General features: G+C 40.6%; 1 protein-coding gene across 5 annotated transcripts in view; it reads left to right on the top strand.

The window, feature by feature from the left end:
• The window catches only part of CDKL5 (cyclin dependent kinase like 5), a 250,077-nt gene extending 228,935 nt beyond the window's left edge, over nucleotides 1–21,142 (top strand). For 4 of the 5 annotated variants that reach the window (XM_079910152.1, XM_079910149.1, XM_079910150.1 and 1 more), the window contains 7 exons: nucleotides 1,953–2,054; nucleotides 2,341–2,446; nucleotides 6,140–6,263; nucleotides 13,044–13,143; nucleotides 16,990–17,112; nucleotides 18,272–18,391; nucleotides 20,751–21,142. In XM_079910152.1, coding sequence (XP_079766278.1) covers nucleotides 1,953–2,054; nucleotides 2,341–2,446; nucleotides 6,140–6,263; nucleotides 13,044–13,143; nucleotides 16,990–17,112; nucleotides 18,272–18,391; nucleotides 20,751–21,137 — 1,062 coding nt within the window. In that variant the 3' untranslated portion in view covers nucleotides 21,138–21,142. The remainder of the gene's footprint in view (nucleotides 1–1,952; nucleotides 2,055–2,340; nucleotides 2,447–6,139; nucleotides 6,264–13,043; nucleotides 13,144–16,989; nucleotides 17,113–18,271; nucleotides 18,392–20,750) is intronic. The other variant, XM_079910153.1, reaches the window with a different exon arrangement.
• The last annotated feature ends 608 nt before the right edge of the window (nucleotides 21,143–21,750 follow it).

Below are 21,750 nucleotides of genomic sequence, written 5' to 3' on the forward strand. Positions count from 1 at the left end.
GACTAAGTCAGTGCCAGTGGGAAGACAGAGAAAGTGTGGGTCTAAAGACCCCTCAGAAGTAGAAACGGGACTTGTGAATTGAAAGATTGAATATAGAAAAAAGGAAGCCTTCAAGGTTTCTCTTCTTGGAGCTCCTTTTCAGAGTAGAAGAGAGGACTTGAAGTCACCTCATTCAACCCCTCCATTGCACAGATGAGCATGCTGAGGCTCTGAGAGGTTAGGTGGATTGCCCGAGTTTACCCAACTAGTTCAGGGTGGAGCTGGGATCTTGAGGCAATGTCCAGGTCCGTAGGCCAGAGCTTTTTGCATCATGTCATGCTGACATATTGAGGTTGAAGAGTGACCCTGGGCCCCTATGCAGAGATGTTCTCTATGAGGTTGGAAAGACTGTCTGGGGCCCAGGTGAAAGGAGGGGTAGGAGATGTCATGATTGGAGTCAGAGCAGTCGTCAGAGGAGCCCCTCTAGAGAGAAGGGATCATTTAGGGCCTAGAAAGATCTCTAGAGTCTGGCAGCTACACATAGATGTTACATGGAGGTCAAAGCCAGTAAAGTGTGTTAGCATTAAGCATAGTGTAAATAGAGAAGAAGTTAAAAAAAAAACAACTATACCTTGGAAAATGGGCAAATGGACTGGCTCTCTGAGAGTGCTAGAGAAAAGGCTTCATGAACATGGTGGAAATAAGCTAATTATAAAACAATAACTGTCGGCTAAACACAGATCCAACTGTTACTGAATTTTAAGTCCAGTTCAGGAAATGCAGTGCCAAGCTGCAAGAAAGTACAAGTTTAAAGGCACAAAGATGGCATATGGCTTGAAAAGTAACTGAAGCTGTGAATAATGATGGGAATCACTCTCCTGCAAAGTACTGTAGGCACCTTCAAGAGCAAGGGGACTGGACTGGCTCTGTCGCTTAGAGTTTATGTTAGATGTAGAGGTCTTTGTAAACAATGCATGTGATAAAATTCAAATGAGATCTTGTCACAAGGTAGAAAGAAGAAAGGCTACATTGGGTAATTTCCTGCCCAGAATCCTTTCGTAGTACATTTGGGGAGTGAGGGGAAGAACGAGAAAACCATATTTTAAATCTCAAATAATCTGGTTTTGACACACCATGTAAGGCTCAAAAATAATTTTCTGTGCATAATATACAGATATGCAATTCAGCTAGCTCCTCTGAATGGCTTGGTAATTTTATTCCTTAATCTTTTTTTTCTGAGGTTAGAAAATGCTACTTTTCCCCTCAATGAACACGACTGTGGACCAAGGCTGCTTTTAGCTTGTGACTCACTTCCTTGAGAGAAATAGGTAGTGTCTCCGGAGATGAGTGCTGTCGTGATTATTAAGAAAATACATGAAGTATAAGTACTTTTAACCTAGAGAAGATTAAGAAGAGAACTTAAGTACAAAAACTGCAGTAGTTAGGGAATTTTTAAGACAAATTATTAAGGGTACTGATTCAATTCCTTGATATATCCAAAGAACATTTGTTTTCATCTTAATCTGCCATGTAAGTCCTTCATGAAATATAATTTTGCATCTGTAGTTCTTTTTTGAGAACTCAGCCTAAAATCTGCTAGAGAAATTTTGGATTAACTAACAGAATCTCTATTCTAATTGAGTGCTGCTCAGACCATGACTTTCTAGATATTAGGAAGATAATTTTCTTTATTTTTAATAATTAATTGAACTATTTTCAGAGTAATTCATTCCCTGCTTGCATTAACTTTAATGAGAATTTCACTTTCCATCTGTGTGACATTTGTTTGACTTATTTTACATTCATCAGATGATTCACTCTTTTATAGGACAATTTGTGTTTTAACCAATTCACATGTTTAATTTTAGCCAGTTAAGGTACTGGTTATACCAAATAAAACCCATGGCGATTTAGGTGATTTTCATCCCTAGGAACAGGACACTCTTATAAATCCTTTGAAATTTGACTTCCAGCCCGGAGAGCAACTGCCTCCAGAGATGACTGTGGCGCGATCTTCCGTTAAGGAGTCCTCCAGAGAAGGCACCACTTCATTCCATTCACGGCAGAAGTCTGAGGTCTGAATTTTCTAGAGCTGTTACCTTGTACAATAGAACATGTCTGTAAAGATTGGTCACTCAACATCATTACAGTCTACCTTGTAAGATTTATTCGTACCCAATCTCCCACAGATTATTCGAACTGGCTTATAAAGTAAGCAGTCTTCCTCATGCCATAATTCTGAGTTTTCTCTTAAATAGATCCCGGAGTAAATTATAGATCAATTAGGCACCTTTCTACGTTCACAGGTTGCCTCATTATCTCTCTGTTGTTTACTTTTTGTAAACCTATTTTTTATCTCAGGGTGGAGCGTATCATGACCCCCACTCTGATGATGGCACTGTCCCCAAAGAAAACAGACACCTGTACAATGATCCTGTTCCGAGGAGAGTTGGCAGCTTCTACCGAGGTAAACCCAGCTCCTAGCACCCATCAGGGTCCTCTCTTCTCTCCCCCCCAACTACACATCCAGGCTGCACTCTCCCCTACATTTCACTGCCCTGACTTCCGGTAAGTGTCATTCTTACCTGCACTACTGCCTTCCACCTCGTCTCCCTGCCTTGGTTCCCTCTGTCTTAGTTCAGACCCTTGTGGCTTCTGACTTGGGTACTTTGAGTAGCCTCCCAACTGCTCTCCCTGTCTCTAAGGTCACCATCAAAACGGTCCCTGGAATGATCCTTCTGAAGCTGTGTTCTGACCACACCACTCATTCATTCGATTAAGTCATAACATATATATTTTTAAATTTATTTATTTTTGGCTGCGTCAGGTCTTAGTTGTGGCACGCGGGATCTTTCTTTGTGGCACGCAGGCTCTTCACTGTGGCACGGGGGCTTCTCTCTAGTTGTTGCGCGCAGGCTCCAGAGCGCGTGGACTCTGTAGTTGCAGCGCGCAGGCTTAGTTGCCCTGCGGCATGTGGGATCTTAGCTCCCCGACCAGGAATTGAACCTGCGTCCCCTGCATTGGAAGGCGGATTCTTAACCACTGGACCACCAGGGAAGTCCCAAGTCTTAAAATATTTATCGATGTCACTTGTATGTCTGACACTTCTAATTTAGAACATCAGTGAACAAGACAGCCAAAGGTCTCGACCCTCACAGAGTTCACATTCTCATGAGGAGAGAGCAACACTAAATGTAATAATTACATAGAGCAGTAAAAGATAATAAATGCTACAGGGAAAAAAATACAGCAGGACAATCCATTGCCTCCACCCCAGCCCCAGTCCTCTATCTCTCATCTGCTGAGAGTCCTCTGGCGACTTCCCATTGGCATCAGGACAAAATCTGAGTTCCCTAAGATGGCATTCTAGACTTTCTCTGCCCTGGCCCTTGCTATCCTCTCCAGCTCCTCCTCCTCCACTCTGGTGCCCAGCCTGTGGGACTCACACAGGCCGTGCCCTCCTCTGACCTGAATGCAGTACTCCCCCTGCTTGGACAACTTGTTTCTGTCCCTTTTGAGATTCTGCTTTGAGGTCCTCTGCAGTGTGATGGCTTCCCTGCCCACCTAGGTGAAGTGAAGTGTTCCCTCTTTTGTTCCGCCCATGGCCCTGTGTCTCTAACATGACACACACCACATGGTACTGATTCTTTGTTTGCATTTCTCTCTCACAAGGTTACAAGGCCCTTTACCTTTTCCTCTTTTACCGTCATTGACTAGCACACTGCCTGGCAATTTCATAAATATTTGTTGATTGGATGAAAGAAAATCTTCAAGTGTACTTGCATGACCTTAAAAATGTGCTTTTGGGCTTCCCTGGTGGTGCAGTGGTTGAGAGTCCGCCTACTGATGCAGGGGACATGGGTTCACGCCCCGGCCCGGGAAGATCCCACATACCGCGGAGTGGCTGGGCCCGTGAGCCATGGCCGCTGAGCCTGTGCGTCCGGAGCCTGTGCTCCGCAACGGGAGAGACCACGACAGTGAGAGGCCCGCGTACCATAAAAAAAAACAAAAACAAAAAACAAAAAATGTGCTTTGATGTTTGACACCTGTAACAGATGTTTCAGTGGCTGAATGGATTTAGGACAGATTGAGAGAGAAAGGTATCACCTTTAAGGAGCTATGTAGTAATAGAGTGGGAGCCCCCAGGAATCCTCAGACCCTAGTGGTGAGACTGGCAGTAAGCCCACTCAGTAAGCCTCCTGAGTCCGTGAGGCTCAGCTTCTCAAAGCCTCCTTCAAAGGTCACCACGACCTTCTACAGTTGCCACATCCACACTGCCCACCTTCTCATTATTCTGTTGATCTGGGAGGACAGCTGGAAAGGGCAGGAACTGGGGGGTAACACGGACAACTGCTTGGTCATTTTAACTAGGAACCTGAGCTAAATAAATGCATACAAGTGTTATGCAGGACATAATGTATATTGAATGATTAGGCTACTCTGTTCCCTCCTAGCCCAACCTTTGAGAAAAGTATAAGGCATTGAATATGCCTTTTGATGCATTTATTATTCTTTTTTCTGATGCCATGGGTACTTTAGAACCTTATGGGACTAAAATTTTAATTCATATTAAAGTTAATTAAACATGGGACTTCCCTGGTGGCGCAGAGGTTAAGAATCCGCCTGCCAGTGTGGGGGACACAGGTTCAAGCCCTGGTCCACGAAGATCCCACATGCCGTGGAGCAACTAAGCCCGTGCACCACAACTACTGAGCCTGCGCCCTAGAGCCCGCGAGTCACAACTACTGAGCCCGTGCACCACAACTACTGAAGCCCGCGCGCTCTAGGGCCTGCGTGCCGCAGCCACTGAGCCCACGTGCCTAGAGCCCATGCTCCACAGCAAGAGAAGCCACCCAATGAGAAGCCCTTGCACCGCAATGAAGAGTAGCCCCCATTCACCACAATAGAGAAAGCCCACGTGCAGCAACGAAGACCCAACACAGCCAAAAATAAATAAAAATTTTTTTTAAAGTTAATTAAACAAAATATTGTAGTGTACATATAAGCAAGTCTTTTCTTCTCTCACTGTAAGTTTTACGTGCAAAGTGGATCATACATGTTTTATTTCTATAGATGTCTGGAGAGTATACTTTAATATTAAAATGTTAACTAAGTTTTCAATTAATTAATTAGTCCTTGACTTCTAGAAACACGGTTTTATTTTGATTGCAAGTGAATTAACTAGGTTACTATCAGCAAAGCCCCTCATAATCGACTTCACTGTTTGGCAGGAAGAACATTTTTATTTTAGAAAGTCCAGAAATAGAAGGAAAAGATTTAACTAGGTGAAACATTTGGAGACATCGCTTGTTTCAATCATGCTACTAAATCTAACTGGATAAAGATTTAGTGGTATCATTGAAACGACAGATTTTTTAGTATATTTCCCATTTTCAGTCCTGCTGGCCAAGAGTCAAGTAGTATGGTGTCATTTGTCTTTATATACAGCCTGTATATTCCTTTTGTGATGAAATTTGCAATATATTTTCATTTATGACCAAGCTTAGAAATTGATAGAAAAAGATAATACCCACCCACCTCCCAAAGAAAAGCAGAAAAGTATTTACTCACATACATTGTGGTTTGTCTTTTTGTTTATTCCTGGATTGAAAACTTAGAGAAAAATAGTATTTTTGTAAAAATAACCAAATTTCTTTGGAATTGAGTTTTAAAAAATATAAAATTGATGCCACCTCCCAAGTGGCAAGGGTTAAACTGTAGTTTGTGTATTCCAGTACACATACTGTTAAGAATCACTTCACACTAAGAATAGATTTTACGTAGTTGGGCCTATGATGTAAGAAAGCCTCAACTTAAAAGAATGTCAAAACAGGGAGATGGGGATCATATTCATACTTTTAAGTCTCCTACGATGTTCTCCAGTTTATCAGCTGATACATCAATTTATGCCTTGAATATATATTGCCTGGTGTTAATTGGCCCTTGCAAGTTACTGTCATAGGCAGTTGGAGGTGGGGGGAATGCTCCCTGGAATGCCTCCAGCCTCAGAAAACATACGAGTTATATGAAGGGCAAATAAGGATTTTGACTTATCTTTTTGTTAGTTTATTTTGTTTGTGTGAGAGAAAGTGCAATAGAACAACATGAGAACTGCTTTAACCAAAAGAGTATATCAGTGGCTTACTTTTTCTTCATTCAGTGCCATCTCCACGTCCAGATAATTCTTTCCATGAAAATAATGTGTCAACCAGAGTCTCTTCCCTACCGTCAGAAAGCAGTTCTGGAACTAATCACTCAAAAAGACAACCAGCATTTGATCCATGGTGGGTATTTTAGCTTGTTTTTACTCTTCTTTTTTCTAATTGTAGATTTTAGATTTCATAGAAATTCTGGATAAAACTTTTTAGCGTTCTTTCCCCTGCTAGGCCTTTCTTTCTAAAGAGAGATTGTTTAATAAGGGAAATGTGATTTGTCATTATTTGTAATAGTTTCTTTCATGTTCACCATTTATATTAAATACGATGTAAAAGAAAGAAAATATCCTGGGTCAGTACATACCTCATAAGTCTTCCATCGCCTTCTTCTGACATGATTGATGTCCTTTGCTGTCTTCTCCACTTGTTGCTGTTGAATCATGTAGGAGACACTTTGCTTAGCTCTTTGTGTGCACTGTCTCACTCAGTACTCACAATCAGCCTTTGAAGTAGGGGTGCCTCCCACTCTCCAGATGAGGAAACTGCAGCTTAGAAAAGGTAAGGAGCCTGCCTGGTGCTGAACAGCCAGAAACAGGGAGGAGGGAGCCGGGATCTAGACCTAGATGCATTCTGACTCTGAAGCTCATGTCCTGTACTTCTGTGCCGCCTGACTTTCATTCAGGGTGAAAAGAGAGAAATAGGGGAACAACCCTTCATGCTACCACAAAAATGTACTGGTAGTCAGAGGATAAAATGATGTGCCAGTTTTGCTTATCCTTTAATCTTTGTGTCATGTGTAATAAAAATTTAAGGAGAGAATTATAACATACATCAAGTCTCATTAGCAGATCTTGTCTTAGGGGTAGGACTATTTTTTTAATAATGTAGACTTTATATTCTCAGCTCCCCAGAAAGACTTCCCAGAATCTAGATGTGAGGGGTGTTTAAGTATTTCATACAGCTGCTAAGCTCCCCACCAAGAGAATAAAATGGTGCCTCATTGTAACTCACTGAATTGAGAACGAGACCAATCTGTCAGATTCCATCTCTGCTGTTTACTGCCAGAATTCACACAATTTGGACCCTGTTGGCAGGGTTATATCAAGGTTTCAGTGTTACCATGCCCTATGCGGAAAATAACTTACTTATTTTTACAATAATAAAAACGGTTTTCTTAAAGCTATAAATACTTTTTCTTTTGTAAGCATACTTTATATCTATCGCCTTATTTATAAAATGAGAGTTTTAACATTAATGACTCAGAGGTTAGACCCTGGAAATAGGATATCTTGACTAGTGTCACCTTTTGGCCATGTGACCTTCAGTTCTCTGCCCCTCAGTTTCCTTGTCTGTAAAATGGGCTAAGAATAGCACCTCCCTCATTGGGTAAATATGATCGTTAAATGAAGTCAAACATCAAAAGCATCTAGAGCAGTGCCTGGCACCGTTGTGACTTGTTAACGTTAGCAGCCGTGGTTTTTGCCATTAATGTTCTCTAACTTCAGTATGACTTGCCAGGTGTCTCGTCTCCACTTACTTTGCTGATGAACTTCAGTGCATTCTTCCAACGTGTAACAGTAGACAAGATCTATACATTAACCTGAGAGCACAGGTACAACTTCTTTAAGTTAACGGCGTTGAGAGTTTTCAAGTGTGGTTTTGACAAGCCGTGAGAATAGTGTCTAAGTTGTGAGAACACAGAAGTTCAGATGGAATTGTTTTTCGTCTTGGTCATTGCATGATGAAGTGGTGATGGTTTAAAAGTGCGTCGATTGCATGTTAACGTAGTCCTATGAAAATCAGGTAGGTCAGATCAAAACTAAATCCAAATGTGGGATTAACAGTCTTAACAGCATATTGAAAAAGAAAAACAAAACAACTTAACAGCATATTGTTTCTGTCTTTTTGATAATCAGTTTAAGTAGAGCTTGTTTAGACCTGGATATGTGTAGAAACCTAACAACAATTGTTTTAAAAAAGAGGCACAGTTGGGATGCTGAACTTTAGATAAGTCTTCATCAAGTCATCTTTACTCTGATACTGCTGTTATGAGGCTTGAGAGAATTCCAGAATTGCCAGGGATGAATTGGCTATATTCTTTTGTTCCTACTACCCCTCATGATAATGCTGCTATGATAGTTCTCCACGCATCATATCTAACTTAGTCTAAGTCATCCATTAAGCTTGACTTGTCTTGGATTTTTTTCTTGAACAGTATCTCTCATTGGTTCACCATATTTATATTTGAGAGAAATGCCTTTTGATAACTGTTACAAAAACATGAACAAACCATGGTGACATAGTGAATTGCTGTTCCTAAATTATCACCTACCTAAGAGCAGTCTGTTTCTCCTTGTTAGTAGTACTTCCATTTCTTTGGAGAAGAGGATATTTGTACAGTGTCCACATTTCTTGCAATAGAAAAATCAAGCTACTATGTCATACTTTAAAGTGATAAATGGATAGTGTAGTATAATACACAGAGCTGTTATTCTGGCCATCTCAGCTGTCCAGAATCCAGTTAAGAACTGGGAGATAAGCCAAAATATTTCAGAACAACAAAAATAGGGTTAATGCAGTCAGATTGATCATCTTTACTAACGGGAAAACACCTCCATCCTCCCTGTGAGCCTGTTTATTCTTCTTTTATGCACAGTTCTAGCAGTTGGCACTGAGGTTGTCAGGCAAGAAATAATCCCAGGTAACAGTACAGTGTGCAGAGGGAGAAGGATTCTAAACAATAGCTGTAGAGAGAAGAGAGGTATTTTTGCTTTTTCTCAGGCCCCAGTGGGAAAATCATTTCTAGCTGTATGGTCTTATACATAGCAGAGATATCCATGTAGAGTATATATCTTTAAAATAGGCTGCTCTTACTTTCCATAAAAAGACAAAGTGTTTAGAAAGACTGCTGTCAAAATTGGGTTAAAAATTGACACTTAAATAGTAAACCAAATTAATTAGAAATCCCAGTCGTTGAAATAAGTGAAGAATTGCTGTTACTCGCACAATCCCAGGCTTTCTCTTCTTGTAAAGTTATGAAGACATTGGTATCCATTATTGCTTGTCCTGATAACTCGCAGAATTATTCCTGTAGAATTAGTCACTGACTTCCTACTCTCAGACATTAGCCGACCCACCCTAGTCACACTGGCAGGGCGGGAGGGTGGCAGGACAAGTGTCACAGAGTAAGCATCTCTCCTCTTCTGCGCGCCTTCATGCTGCTGCTTTTGGGGAGATTATGCTGGCACTTCCTGGCCCTCCGTCAAACCTGTGGGTCTCTTGCCTTGAGTCTGTGAGCAGCCTGAGGTCACACTCCTTGTTTTAGTTTTTCTCTGTATCTCCAACACTTAACACAGATCCTGATGCATACACAGTACTCTGTAAGTGTTGGTTGGCTTTGATTCAGTCAGTTTTAATTCCTTCCTTTTTTTAGGTGAGTCTTTTGAATTCTCTTTCCTCTTAACCCCTTATGGAAGTAGTAGCTGTTGTGGTAGATACTGTTTGAGTCCCATGACTGTTCAGGAAGGAGACTGTTATTGTTAACTGCTCCCTCCACCCACGCACACACACACACTCCTCCCCCATCATCCTCGCTGCCCACTCCACCCCCCACTGTGCCAAGTGACTAGCTGGGTGGTCCTTCTGAAAGCTCCTGTCCCTGTGATTTATGTGATCACCCACTTGCCCTTCTCTTGTGCTGCTCCTCTTGAACCCATCTGTTGCCTGTACAGTTAGCTCAGCACACAACTGTTGACCGTACCAGGTAGAATCAATAACAGGGTCCAGAATTCACAAATGAGATTAAGTCGTGCGGCGACTCTTACCCTTTGGGTGCACTGGTGGTTATAGATGTTCAAGTCTTTTCATTCATTTGTACAGCACACAGCTTTTTAGGTGCCTGTGTTCCAGGCAGCTTCTCTCCATCCCTAAGTGTCTCTCACAGGCTTTTCCTCTTATGTTTTTCTGTTAATTCTCTGTATGTGTATGATTCAATGTAGCTTTTCCCTCTCTGTCTCCCTCTCTCTCCCCGACTGGCACTCTTTCTTTCTCTCTGACTTCCTTTTGTGTCTTTTGTGATGCATGCATACTCACACCTTACACCTAGCTTTCATCCTCTAGTCCAAGGGTAATTTATTTTCTTTTTGCTTTGGCCCCTGCAATCTTTTCCCACCTGGATCTTGGCCCTACCGCCTCTCTGCAGCTCCAGTTTGAGGATGTTTTCCTCATCATTCCCCTTTCCCCCGGGCTCTAGTTTATCCAGTTCCTCTGAAGAGACCCTGCGGGAGTCTTTGATTCATCCTCTGTGTTTTGGGGACACAAGGAACTGCAAACACCGGTCTTTTTGTCCTGCTGCTTCTTCTCTTTCAGTACCCTTCCCCCACCCCCCCCCATCCTCTCACTTTCATTTTATTGGACAGACTCTTCTTCCTACCCAAATCCTGCTCCTCCTAGGACTAGTGTCTCAAGCCTTCACTTCCTCTCATGCCAATGTTAACATTCTTATAGTAACGCCCATTCCCATCCTGAGATTGTGGTCATGATGAATGTGTCCCCCTTAAAGATTTCCTGGGTTGGCAGAAAGCACTTTAACTACTGACCCTCAGCAGACCTTTGAGATTTTGTTAGACTTTAATTCTGATTAGCAAAAACTTCTACCCATTAATCTGAGTACTCTGTTGTGCTTCTAGGTTATGTGCAGACCCCATTATGGAAGGGCATAAGCTATATCATAAGCATATAATTCTTTAACTTCTGGAAGTTACAGAACATTAGGAATAGTATTGCTGGTTGGACTAGATGCTCTCTAAGGTTACTTTCAATTCTAAGAGTGGTGCTTTTGTGATTCCAGCAAACTACTTACACTGTTCTGCTGTGTTCCGTAGAACCCTCACATAACTGAATGCTGTGGCCTGGAATTTAGTTTAGGGCAGTCTGTCTTTAGGCCCCATCCAAGGGTTTCATCTCCTTAATCTCAACAGTACTTGTCATAAGAAACTTTGACCGAATAGGCCCAGTCTGTCATTAGGATGAGAGTGCTTTTTCCAGCACTACAACACTGAGTTTAAAGAATCTTTAACTTTTCACTATTCCATTCTCACTCATTCCATCATGTCTGAAGCTTTTTAGCTTTCAAAATTTTATATGCATCATTCTGAGTCCCAGTGCTAATTATTTTATTGGTTGTGTTGTATTACAAAACTTTAACTTCAGAACTTGGAACTCTCTCAGTGAGGTTTAAAATTGCAGGTCCTAATGAGTTTCAAGAACACTTGAGCCTACAGTACATGTTTTTCCTTCTTTGGTATTCCCATTAACTTTTAGGCCAAACACTTGAGAAGAAATGACCATGGCTCCTTCAAACAGTCATGGTTTTTACTTCTTGTTTTTTGTGTGTTTGTCTCTCTCTCTCTCTCTAAATTGTTTCCCTTGTGGTCTTTGATCATGAGTTCGTGGCTTTTCAAATGAATTTTGTGTGGTTTGTAAAACCTTTTTATTATATCTGCAGTACATGTTTGTTGTTTGAAATTAAAAAGAAGTAACAACAAATCACCAATAATCCTACTACCCAGAAATGATAACTATTAAGATTTTTAAAAATTTTCTTCCTGCTTTTTAAAAAACGTGTGTATATATACACATATATGCCTTTTTTAAAAAATACAGTTGGGCTCATATTATGTAGAAAGTTTTGAATCCTGATGTTTTCACTTCATATTGTAGTTGGAATATTCCTTCATATTAGTGAAAAATCTGTGAAGATGTGATTTTTAAAAATAGCTTCATGGTGTTTTCTATCATGTGGATCTGTAATGGTTTGTTATAGATGTTTTCTGCCTTCACAGAGGTTTAATCAAGTAAAGGATGCTGGTTTGCTCATGTTTTTTTAGATGTTCTGGTAACTTTACTGTTCAGTACTCTAAAACCATAAATATGAATGAATTCTGTCACCGTTAATGTTTCTACTCTTGATTTTGGGGAATAGCTAATAGAAGGAATTCAGTCATTTGAGAAAATGGTTTTCCACAGTCATCTAGATGTTCAAATTCAAAATAGGGCCCGTGGAATGTGCCTTTTTCGAGAATGACGCCATTCCAGTTGTTTTTTAAAGACCGTAAGTTAATTTAAGTAATATAGGGCCTCTGTTAACATACAAGTAGTCACCTTCTTGGGGCTGAGGTGTCTTGTTTGCTCTCTTTTAATATCTCCTATTTGTATTAAAATACCTGGTGGTGTCAGTGGTATGAAGCTTAATGTCATTATTTTCAGTTAGAAGCTTTTTTTTCAGAAGAGTGCTTTGTATTAAAGCATTCATCCTGTCTCCATTTTTTCATACCTTATCTATTTTTTATTTAGTTTTAATAAATATATATAAGATTTTTATAAAGGGATTTTCCAGTTTCAGGCAATTTTTACTTTTATTTGTAAGGTTTATGTAGCAGTATTGATTTTTTTTTTTTTTTAATGTTCAGTACCTTGGCAAGCCACTAATAATGAACTTGTTAAGCTGGTTTTTAAAAGGTAAATAGAAAAACGAAGATACTGAAAATGTTTCTGTTTCTCTCAGAGGGTTACAGAAAAGCCATCCTTCAAAGCGTGTGCTTTTCATTCAGACTCTCTAATTCTGAGGTTTTCAACAGCATGAAAATGGTCCTGCGGCATAGATACAGATCATTTGTAATAATGCTCAAATTGCTCGTTCAAGTGAGCCTTTGCCAAAAGGCTAATCATTAACCATGGTTGATGAGATTCAGTTCCTTCTGTGGTTTTTAGAGGCTCTTTACCTATGTGCTTGATTCTTCATGGCTATTTGAACCTGGTGTCATGCATTTTTAGTCTTCATTATGTTTGTCATATAATGGCAGGAGAATGATTGAAAGATCAATATGATAAAAATGTCTTCCCATTTAGGAAAAGTCCTGAAAACATTAGTCATTCTGAACAACTCAAGGAAAAGGAAAAACAAGGTTTTTTCAGGTCAATGAAAAAGAAAAAGAAGAAATCTCAAACAGTAAGTAGATGGCCAGTTTCTATTTACAGTGGCATCCGTATGAGTCTGCATTAGTCTGTGGGTACTTTACACTTTGTATGTGACAAAGTGAATTATTTTCTTATTGAGACTTAACATGCATATACTGTATATGTGTCTCTCTCAAATTCTATACAACTATCCTCCTCTCACAGAGCCTTTTCTAGGTTCAACAGAATCTCCAGGAATAGAAGAAATTTAATTTGGATGAAAGAGAATGCTTTAACCCTTTCTCAATAAACATCTTATCCATGTGGGTTTATATTCATGTAAAAACTATGAAGCTGCAGGATTTATTTCTCTCTGAGGGTTAAAGATACATGAAAATTTAGGAAATGGTTTTGGTTTGTGTTTAAATCTTAAAATTCTTAACTAACCATCGTTCATTGTTCTCCGCTGGCTGGTTATCTGATTCCCATGTTGACAAGTGCATTTCTGGGCTGCCTAGTCACAGACAGGTCATAGTATTTGACATTTCAGGGCTTGCTTTAGTAGGACATGTTTATCTTGTGATTGAACTGTGAAATGGAATGAGTCTCATTTCCTGAGAGCCCTCCACCTGAACCAAGGGCTGGGTGCATGGAACTGTGCAGGTCACATCACTGAACGAACCAGGCAAGGATTCTGCTGGTTAGTGACGTGAGAACACGTGGGGAAGCCAGGCCTCCAGGCCAGCAGGAACGTCTTCACCCACACAAGGCGTTCTTCCTCCTTTGCTTTATGACACGTTTGAGACTAGACAAGGTTGAGTCAGCCATTTTAAATTATTTTGTTTCTAGTTTTACTTCATACGTGATTGACTCTCGTTTATTTAAAAAGGAAAAAGGCATAATCAAAATGACCTACCCAGATGGACTTCATTGATTTCATCTCTTAAGATGAATAGATTAGACTCAGTTTTTCTGAGGTCTGTTCCGTTACGAAAAGTCTAGGATTATGACTCAATGGTGAGTAAAGATGAGATAGATGATAGTAAAAAGGAATATAATATTTGAAGTAAGGATTTAATAAAGGCCTTCCTCGATTACCTTTCTAGATTACTCTTTACTTGCTTGTTTGTTAAATTTATGATGTCACTATAATATAAATATGAGCTCATTACAGAAAAATTGAGGAAAAAAATGATCATTTCTAATCTTACCACCCTATCACAACTAGTATTAGGATTTTGGTATATTTCCTCCTAGCTTTTTGGCCTGTGCATATGTTTATGGAAAGAAGGTGGTTTTTTAGTTTGTTTTAAATAATAGTAGTCATTCTAGTATAATTTTGTATTCTGGCTTTTTAATAGTATTTCTGTCACACATACACACATTATGTACGTTACTACACAGATTTTATTATCTTCATTTTAATGGCTGCATAATATTCCTGAAATGTTTATTTAGAAAAAAAGCAAAACCTGCCTATATGGCTAACTGAAACTCACTTAAAGTAGAAGGTCCAGTCAAGATGTCACTTAGTTGCATATTAACTACATATGTTATTTAGACCAGATGAACAAAATAGACCTGATTTGAAGTAGAGAAGTTTAAAATATGTAAAGTGCTATTAAAACTTATATCATCATCTGTGGAACATATTTATCCATCATGAACATTAAACTTAGACTACCTCCTCCTAACCACTGTTATTTTTATTTCGAGTTTGTTTTTGTTCTTAACCTCAGGCCCATAGCCATTGTGGGGTGATTAAGTGGAAGAAAATAGCAAGGACACAGGAATTGAAGGTGTTTTTGTGTGTAGATTTAGCTTTTGATATCTGCCTTAGACCCACGTTAAACCTGCGGCTCACCATGGCACGAGTCAAGTATGTACATGTTGACTGACTATTATTCAAGATCTGGTTCAAATTTTAGATGTTTAAATAGTGTAGAGTAGGGTAAATAGGAAATTTACTATTCTCTAACATACTCTCCACTTGAACTTACTTTTTTTAGGGTTTCATACTTTTCTTTTTTGATATGTAAAGCAACTGCAAAATATCTCTGCACAGGTCACAATGACTTAAGCCTTCCAAACCAAAAGTTGTTTATACCCTCTGCATTTTTTTTAATTAAAAGAGGAAAAAAAATGTTTAAAGGACTTTGATATCTAGAGTAAGATTTCCAAAAAGCACTCAGCATAGTACTTCCTGGCAGACCTCAGGCTCCCAGGCTTGACATTGTGTTAACTCTGCCTCCTTCACATGAGCATTGGAACAGAATTAAATTTAACTTTTCTTCACTCTCTAGAACTCAGCAAAAGGAAACTAGGTAAATGAACTTTGAAAGATTTAAAGCATTGTGGCCTTTGCATAAGATTCAACAAAATGGTAATCTGATACCCAGTGCACAGAGAGTAGCCTCTGTGGGTCCTAAATCTAGTTTAACCCCTTTACTTTGCTAACTGCCCAGGCAAGTTGTGACCTGCCCAAAGTTGCACAATCAGTTGGGAGAACGGGAGGTGGGTTCTCCTGAATAGTAGGCCTAGCTCAGTCCCTGCCAGGGGCCCAGCGGTACAGAGCGCCGCCGGCTACTTGTCTTTTTTTTTTTTAATTGAAGTATAATTGATTTACAATATTATATTTGTTTCAGGTGTACAGCATAACGATTCAGTATTTTTGCAGTTTACACTCAAAAGTTATTATAAGATAATGGCTAGAATTCCCTGTGCTATACATTATATCCTTGTTGCTTCTCTATTTTATTTTATTTATTATTTTTTTTATTGGAGTATAGTTGATTTACAATGTTGTGTCACTTTTTGCTGTACAGCAAAGTGAATCAGTTATACATATACGTGTCTGAGGGCTTTCTTGTGGCCTCCTTAGACATGCAAGTTAAACTCTTCCTGGATCCCTGTCTTGGGAGCAGGAAACCTTATGGGCTATTTTACTCGAATGTCTTCATACACACCAATAAAAGATGATCTGAACACCTTCATATACATTCTGGTTCTCTGACAATTGAAATATCCAAAACAGGGAAAAGTCGTGCCAGAAAATCATTCTGTATTGTAAAGATGCCTGCTTTGACTCAAGCAAATCTGGAAGCCTCCTTGGGAAATCTGGCTTCAGTTCCACATTCAGACAGTTACATAAGCCCTCAGAGCATATGGTGACTTTGCCAACTTGGTAATTTTACCCTAGTTAGTATCTCAACTGGTAATCATGCTTCAGTTTAAGGATTGAACTTTCTGTTTCTTCACTTTTGTGGCGTATTCTGAATTGTGCCAGCTATTTTCCATGGGGTGAATACTTCTCACAGTGTAGAACCAGGCTTCTTCCTCAACGGTAGAATCCTGCAATATTGATATATTCCTCTTCCAAGTGATGTTTTCTGGTTCAAGAGTTGACCACGTTCAGAAAGGTTTGCGGTGTCTTTTTCTTTTTTCCTAATAGACCGGCAGATTACATGGTAGATTATTTAGTTGCTTAAGACCTCTGGCAATTAGGAAAAGATTGAAGCTCATCAGTAGCCCTTTAAACATAATTCTTTGTAGCAGTCCTATTTCTGATAATAAATAAATAAATCCTTAAATGTTTTGTAAGCTTAATGTGAATATATGTGTGTAGGTCTCTAGAGACATTCCTGCTATAGGTATTGAGCCTGTCCAAATGTTCTTTATATACACAGAAGTTTCTACATGTCTTGAATTTACATTATTGGCATCTTCATGTCCAGGTGAGAAATGAAACAGAACCTCTCAAGATGCACACACAGCACAGAGATTCTTTCAGTGACTGTAAATATTTAACAATTTGAGAGCATCCAAGGGCTAGGAGTTTCGATAAGAACACCTTCTTTTTTTTCCTTGGCAATTAGTTTATTTGTATCTTATATTGCAGACAGATTCCACCAACGGGGAGAATCCAAGCATCAAGAAATCCCTCTTTCCTCTTTTTAATTCAAAGAATCATTTAAAGCATAGTTCTTCTTTGAAAAAGCTTCCTGTAGTCACTCCACCCATGGTACCCATTTTTACGTATGGTAGCCCTGAAAACTGCTCCAGTAAACTTGTTTTACTGATGACAACAGCATGTCTTTTATTTTCATGGGGTCATATTCTCTTTGTGCTAGTTAAGTACCTGAGCCAGTTCCATAAATTCACTGAGATACAAATTCTTCGACACTCTGGATTTCCTGAATCAGTTAAGGAGGTTGAAGCATAAAAGGCTATTAAACAAACAAACTAGTGAAAGGCTAGTTTGGGTTGTCTGATTAGCCAGTTGTTGGCAGACAGTATTCATAAAATCCCTTATTTCCTGTAAAGAATTTGATTAACATTTACAATTAACAAATGTCTTTTGGTTTGGCTCACAAAGTTTGTTGACACTTGGTTGGCAGTTTGTCTCTTTGAAACCAAGTGAAATTGACCAAATTGGGTGAGCTTGCAGGCTCCATGAAAAAACAGCTTCTGTTAGTTGGTGATTTGCTCTTTCCTTGCCTGGCTCTAGCTTTTGCTGGTCACTTAGTTGAAGGCCAGGGCTTTTGCACTCTCCTCTGTCCACCAGAATCGGCGAGTGGACCAATTGCATTCGTCTGGAATTTGTGGCACAAATTTCTAGCACTTACATAGTGCATAATGCTAGACCCAGATTTACTGGGTAGTGTCTTGGGAATATGATTCAAACCACACTTTCTCACTTTGCTATCCTTAAAAGCCTGCTAGACTTCTTTGGCACCACCAAACACAGTGTATGGATCATTTTCCCAGCAGGAACAAATTTTTGTTTTATTGAACTGGTTCATAACCTAACTGCAATATGGAATGAGGATACGGCAGCAATTCCTGGTACAGCTCAATTTAACTGCTCTCTCTTACAGCGACTAAAACTAACAGCATGGGAATGCTTTAAGGGTTGAGGTTTAACAAAGCTGCATGACATCTGCCAATTTTTCCTAATGCAGGGAAAATTATTAAGAGGGCAGCAGACTTTAACTAGCATCACTTGCATTGTGAACATTGGGAGAGTTGTGATTTCTTTTTTTATTGAGTCTTCTTTGGAGGGGAGGGGGGTGAGTTTTGGTTTGGTTTGATTTGCTTTCGTTCTCCTCTTGCGTGTGGTTGCATATCCTATTTAGGCTTACTGGTGTGATTATTGAATCCTTGTCCATATTCTGCTCTAGGTGCCCAATTCTGACGGCCCTGATCTTCTGACATTACAGAAAGCCATTCACTCTGCTAGCACCCCAAGCAGCAGACCAAAGGAGTGGCGTCCTGAGAAGATCTCTGATCTACAGACCCAAGTGAGTGGTGCCTGCATCACTCCTAGACTCTCAGACTCTGCAGTGACCGGTCTCTCCTGAAGAGAGGACAGGGTTGAGAAATTTAGCCTCTCAATGTTACAGCAAGGCTGAGAGTCTGCCCAGAATATACCCTCAGAAATAGCCAGATGCATCTTGGTAGTCCGGATGAATGGAGGAAAAAAGCGAGGTTCTATTAGTCTTCACCTGCGGGTAGGGGGAGGACAATTAAGGGGAATGAATAAGATACGGTTCCAGTCCACAAAAACTCTGCAGCCTAGGAGAGAGAGAAAATTCACAAATGACCATAATTCGTGGTAAAAGTGAAGCGTACCGTAAAATGTAGGGGAGGGTAAGAGAAGGTAGTGCGAAGATTAAGCGTTCGTTAAAGGTGGTAGCCTACAAACTGCGCCTTGAAAGACAGATATAGTAAGCTTTCTGAAAGACTGTTTAAGCTTCTGAAATCCGTACTAGTTTTGATAGAAAACCGGCAAACATTCGCATTAGGAACTGCATATTAGAAAGTATGTATAGTCACGTTTCTCTGCCATAATGGGGGAATAAGCAGAATCCGAATCCATAAATTTTTCAGGTAACTGAGGTCTTATCTCCTTGAAGCAACCTGTTTTGATGGAAATTTTTAAATATTGTATCTTTTCAGCATCCCATAATGAGCATAGTAACATAATCTAACTTGTTTTTGATTATATTCAATATTTTATAAATCTCTTAGTCCTCTGTACTGAAATTTCTCACAACCCTCATGAGCTTTTGAGGCTGTAGGGTTACTTGTGCCTATAAATGACCATGGATTTCTGTGATTCGGAGGAGTAGGTTCTATTTTATAGGTTTATTGTTTACTCTCTTTAACTATAAGCTGTTACTTAGAGCTGCTGAGAAGAGCTCCCTAAATTTCAACTGTATTTGCCCAGCCATTTATATTTTCTGCTTCTAACATAATATTGGCTGGAGGGACGAAGACAGTGTAGAGAACCAGATATCCCAGTTATTGGACGTGTACCCGAACTAAAAGCACAAGGCTGTGAGTGAGAGGGCCTGATGTTCTATTCCTCATTTATTAAAAAAAAAAAGAGAGAGAGAGAGAGAGAGAGAGAAAGTACAGAGTTTTAGAACCTTCTTTTAGAACCACTTCTTTTGCCGAGAAGCTCTTTTCAGGTAACTTTATATCTCCATCTGAACTATTGTGATTGTTCAATAGTTACATGTGGTCAGGGCTGTAAAAATCACCAGAAATGACCATGGAGGATGCTTCCCCAGGAGCAATTTCTACTCGAGTCAGTGCTCAAGCAGTAGCCCCTGGATTTCAATGCCCTGTGCCTCCGACTCTTTAGTATTTCTTGAGATTATCAACATTTTACTTTACTGAGCCCTTAAAAGCCTTGAGGCCCTTGAGGATTGGCAGCCGGAGGTGCCTCAGGCTGGGGCTTCGGCCCACGTGCCGGGGTCCGAGGTGAGGGCCTTGAATGTCAGGGTGCTTTCCCATGCCTCTTCTGACGGTGACCCCATCAAGCCTGATAAAGAGGAAAGGGGTGTGAGTCAGCTTTGGCCAGTGAGGAGCCTGTGGGGCAGATGGCTTCTGGGACCCTCCCTCCTGTTTTGAAGTCCCCCCCACAGTGCAGCACCCCATGAGGCGAAGGCTCCCTATGAGTGAATTGTGTTTTAGAGTCTCTAGGGCTTTTGCTTATTTCTGTGTGCTTTGCATTTTTAGTGCCCAAACTTTACCTCCCCCTCAAAACAGTAAAACACCAAAAAAATGATAAAGTGCAGAAAGGGAACACTGGGATTTTGCAATGCCAAGGGAAAGGGAAAATCAGGGAGATAAGAACAGAAGGGGGTACACAATTTTTAGCCGAGTATGTTGCTACCTATTGAAACATTACATTTTTTCAGTTACTTTTGCCGCTAGACATGGTGGAGTGGCTGAATTTTAGCAGGTGAAATCTAAGTGGCAGCTTTATGCAGAGTTGTTGGGAAGGAAGTCTTCTCGAAAGGGAGAAGCACATCCCTTCTTTTGCTTCTTTCTGATGGTTGGCGCATGAGACCTCCCCCCTCCCCCCCATAAAGATGGGATGCAGCCAGATAGAAGGTGCCTAAGCCTTTGATCAGTCACCATACCAGCTCTAGATTTCTTCTACGTTTCTAGGCTTTTTCATTAAAGAAAAATAACTCCAATCTTGCCTGAAAAAGAACAAAAGAACAGATAAGGCTGGACTGGCCCGTCCTCCCCCACACCCGCCCTCCCTGGCTCCACACGGTCATCTCAGGTCTGTGCTCCTTTTCCTCCCAGCTTTCAAGTCTACTCTAAATTAAATCCTACATGCACCCTCATCTTTTCTTTCAGAGCCAGCCATTAAAATCACTGCGCAAGCTGTTACATCTCTCTTCAGCCTCAAATCACCCGGCTTCCTCAGACCCCCGCTTCCAGCCCTTAACAACTCAACAAGCCAAAAATTCCTTCTCAGAAATTCGGATTCACCCACTGAGCCAGGCCTCTGGTGGGAGCAGTAACATCCGGCAGGAGCCAACACCAAAGGGCAGGCCGGCCCTCCAGCTGCCAGGTCAGATGGACCCTGGTTGGCACGTGTCGTCTGTGACCCGGAGTGCCACAGAGGGGCCTTCCTACTCTGAACAGCTGGGTGCCAAGAGTGGGCCAAACGGGCACCCTTATAACAGAACAAATAGGTCCCGAATGCCAAATCTGAATGATTTAAAAGAGACAGCCTTGTAATGTGTGCTGGAGTGGGGGTGGGGGGGAAAGGGACAATCCGGTTAGGAGGGGAGGGGCGGGGTGGGGTGGGTGGAGAATGGGCGGGGCCGGGGTGGTAAGCCAGTATTTTCAGCTTTATCAAAGTGTGTGCAATATTGTATGTGTGGAGCCAGCTGGCTCCTCACGGCCACAAATGCTAGTCAGGGATCTTAGAGCCACAGGAGTTCCTTAGGGATCACCAGTCCCCACGAGTCTTGTGTGAGAGTGGATAGTGTGCAGCTGAGGAAGAAGACACTTTTGCCAGGTTCTCCCCCTTAGGTTCCAGCTCTAGTGCAATCGCCGTTGAACTTGGGAAAGCCAGGATGTGTTTTGGCACTGCAAGGGATAGAAAAATATGTGTTGACCGATGTCCTTACCACAGATTTTTTTCCGCCTAGACTAAATGTGGGGTTTATTGTAATCCAAGAGTATCCCTTTGAAGGGTTAGCAGATGAACTAACTGTATGTCTTAAATTGTTTTCTAAACTTCCATATTTGATAGGGTTTGTAACATTTATTTATAATTAATTAATATTGTACTGTTATAATCATACCTTTTCTGTTAAACGTAAAGTTATTTTGAGCTGTTTGGAAC

The sequence above is a fragment of the Stenella coeruleoalba genome (genome assembly GCF_951394435.1).
Source record: "Stenella coeruleoalba genome assembly, chromosome: X".
NCBI classification, from domain to species: Eukaryota; Metazoa; Chordata; class Mammalia; order Artiodactyla; family Delphinidae; genus Stenella; species Stenella coeruleoalba.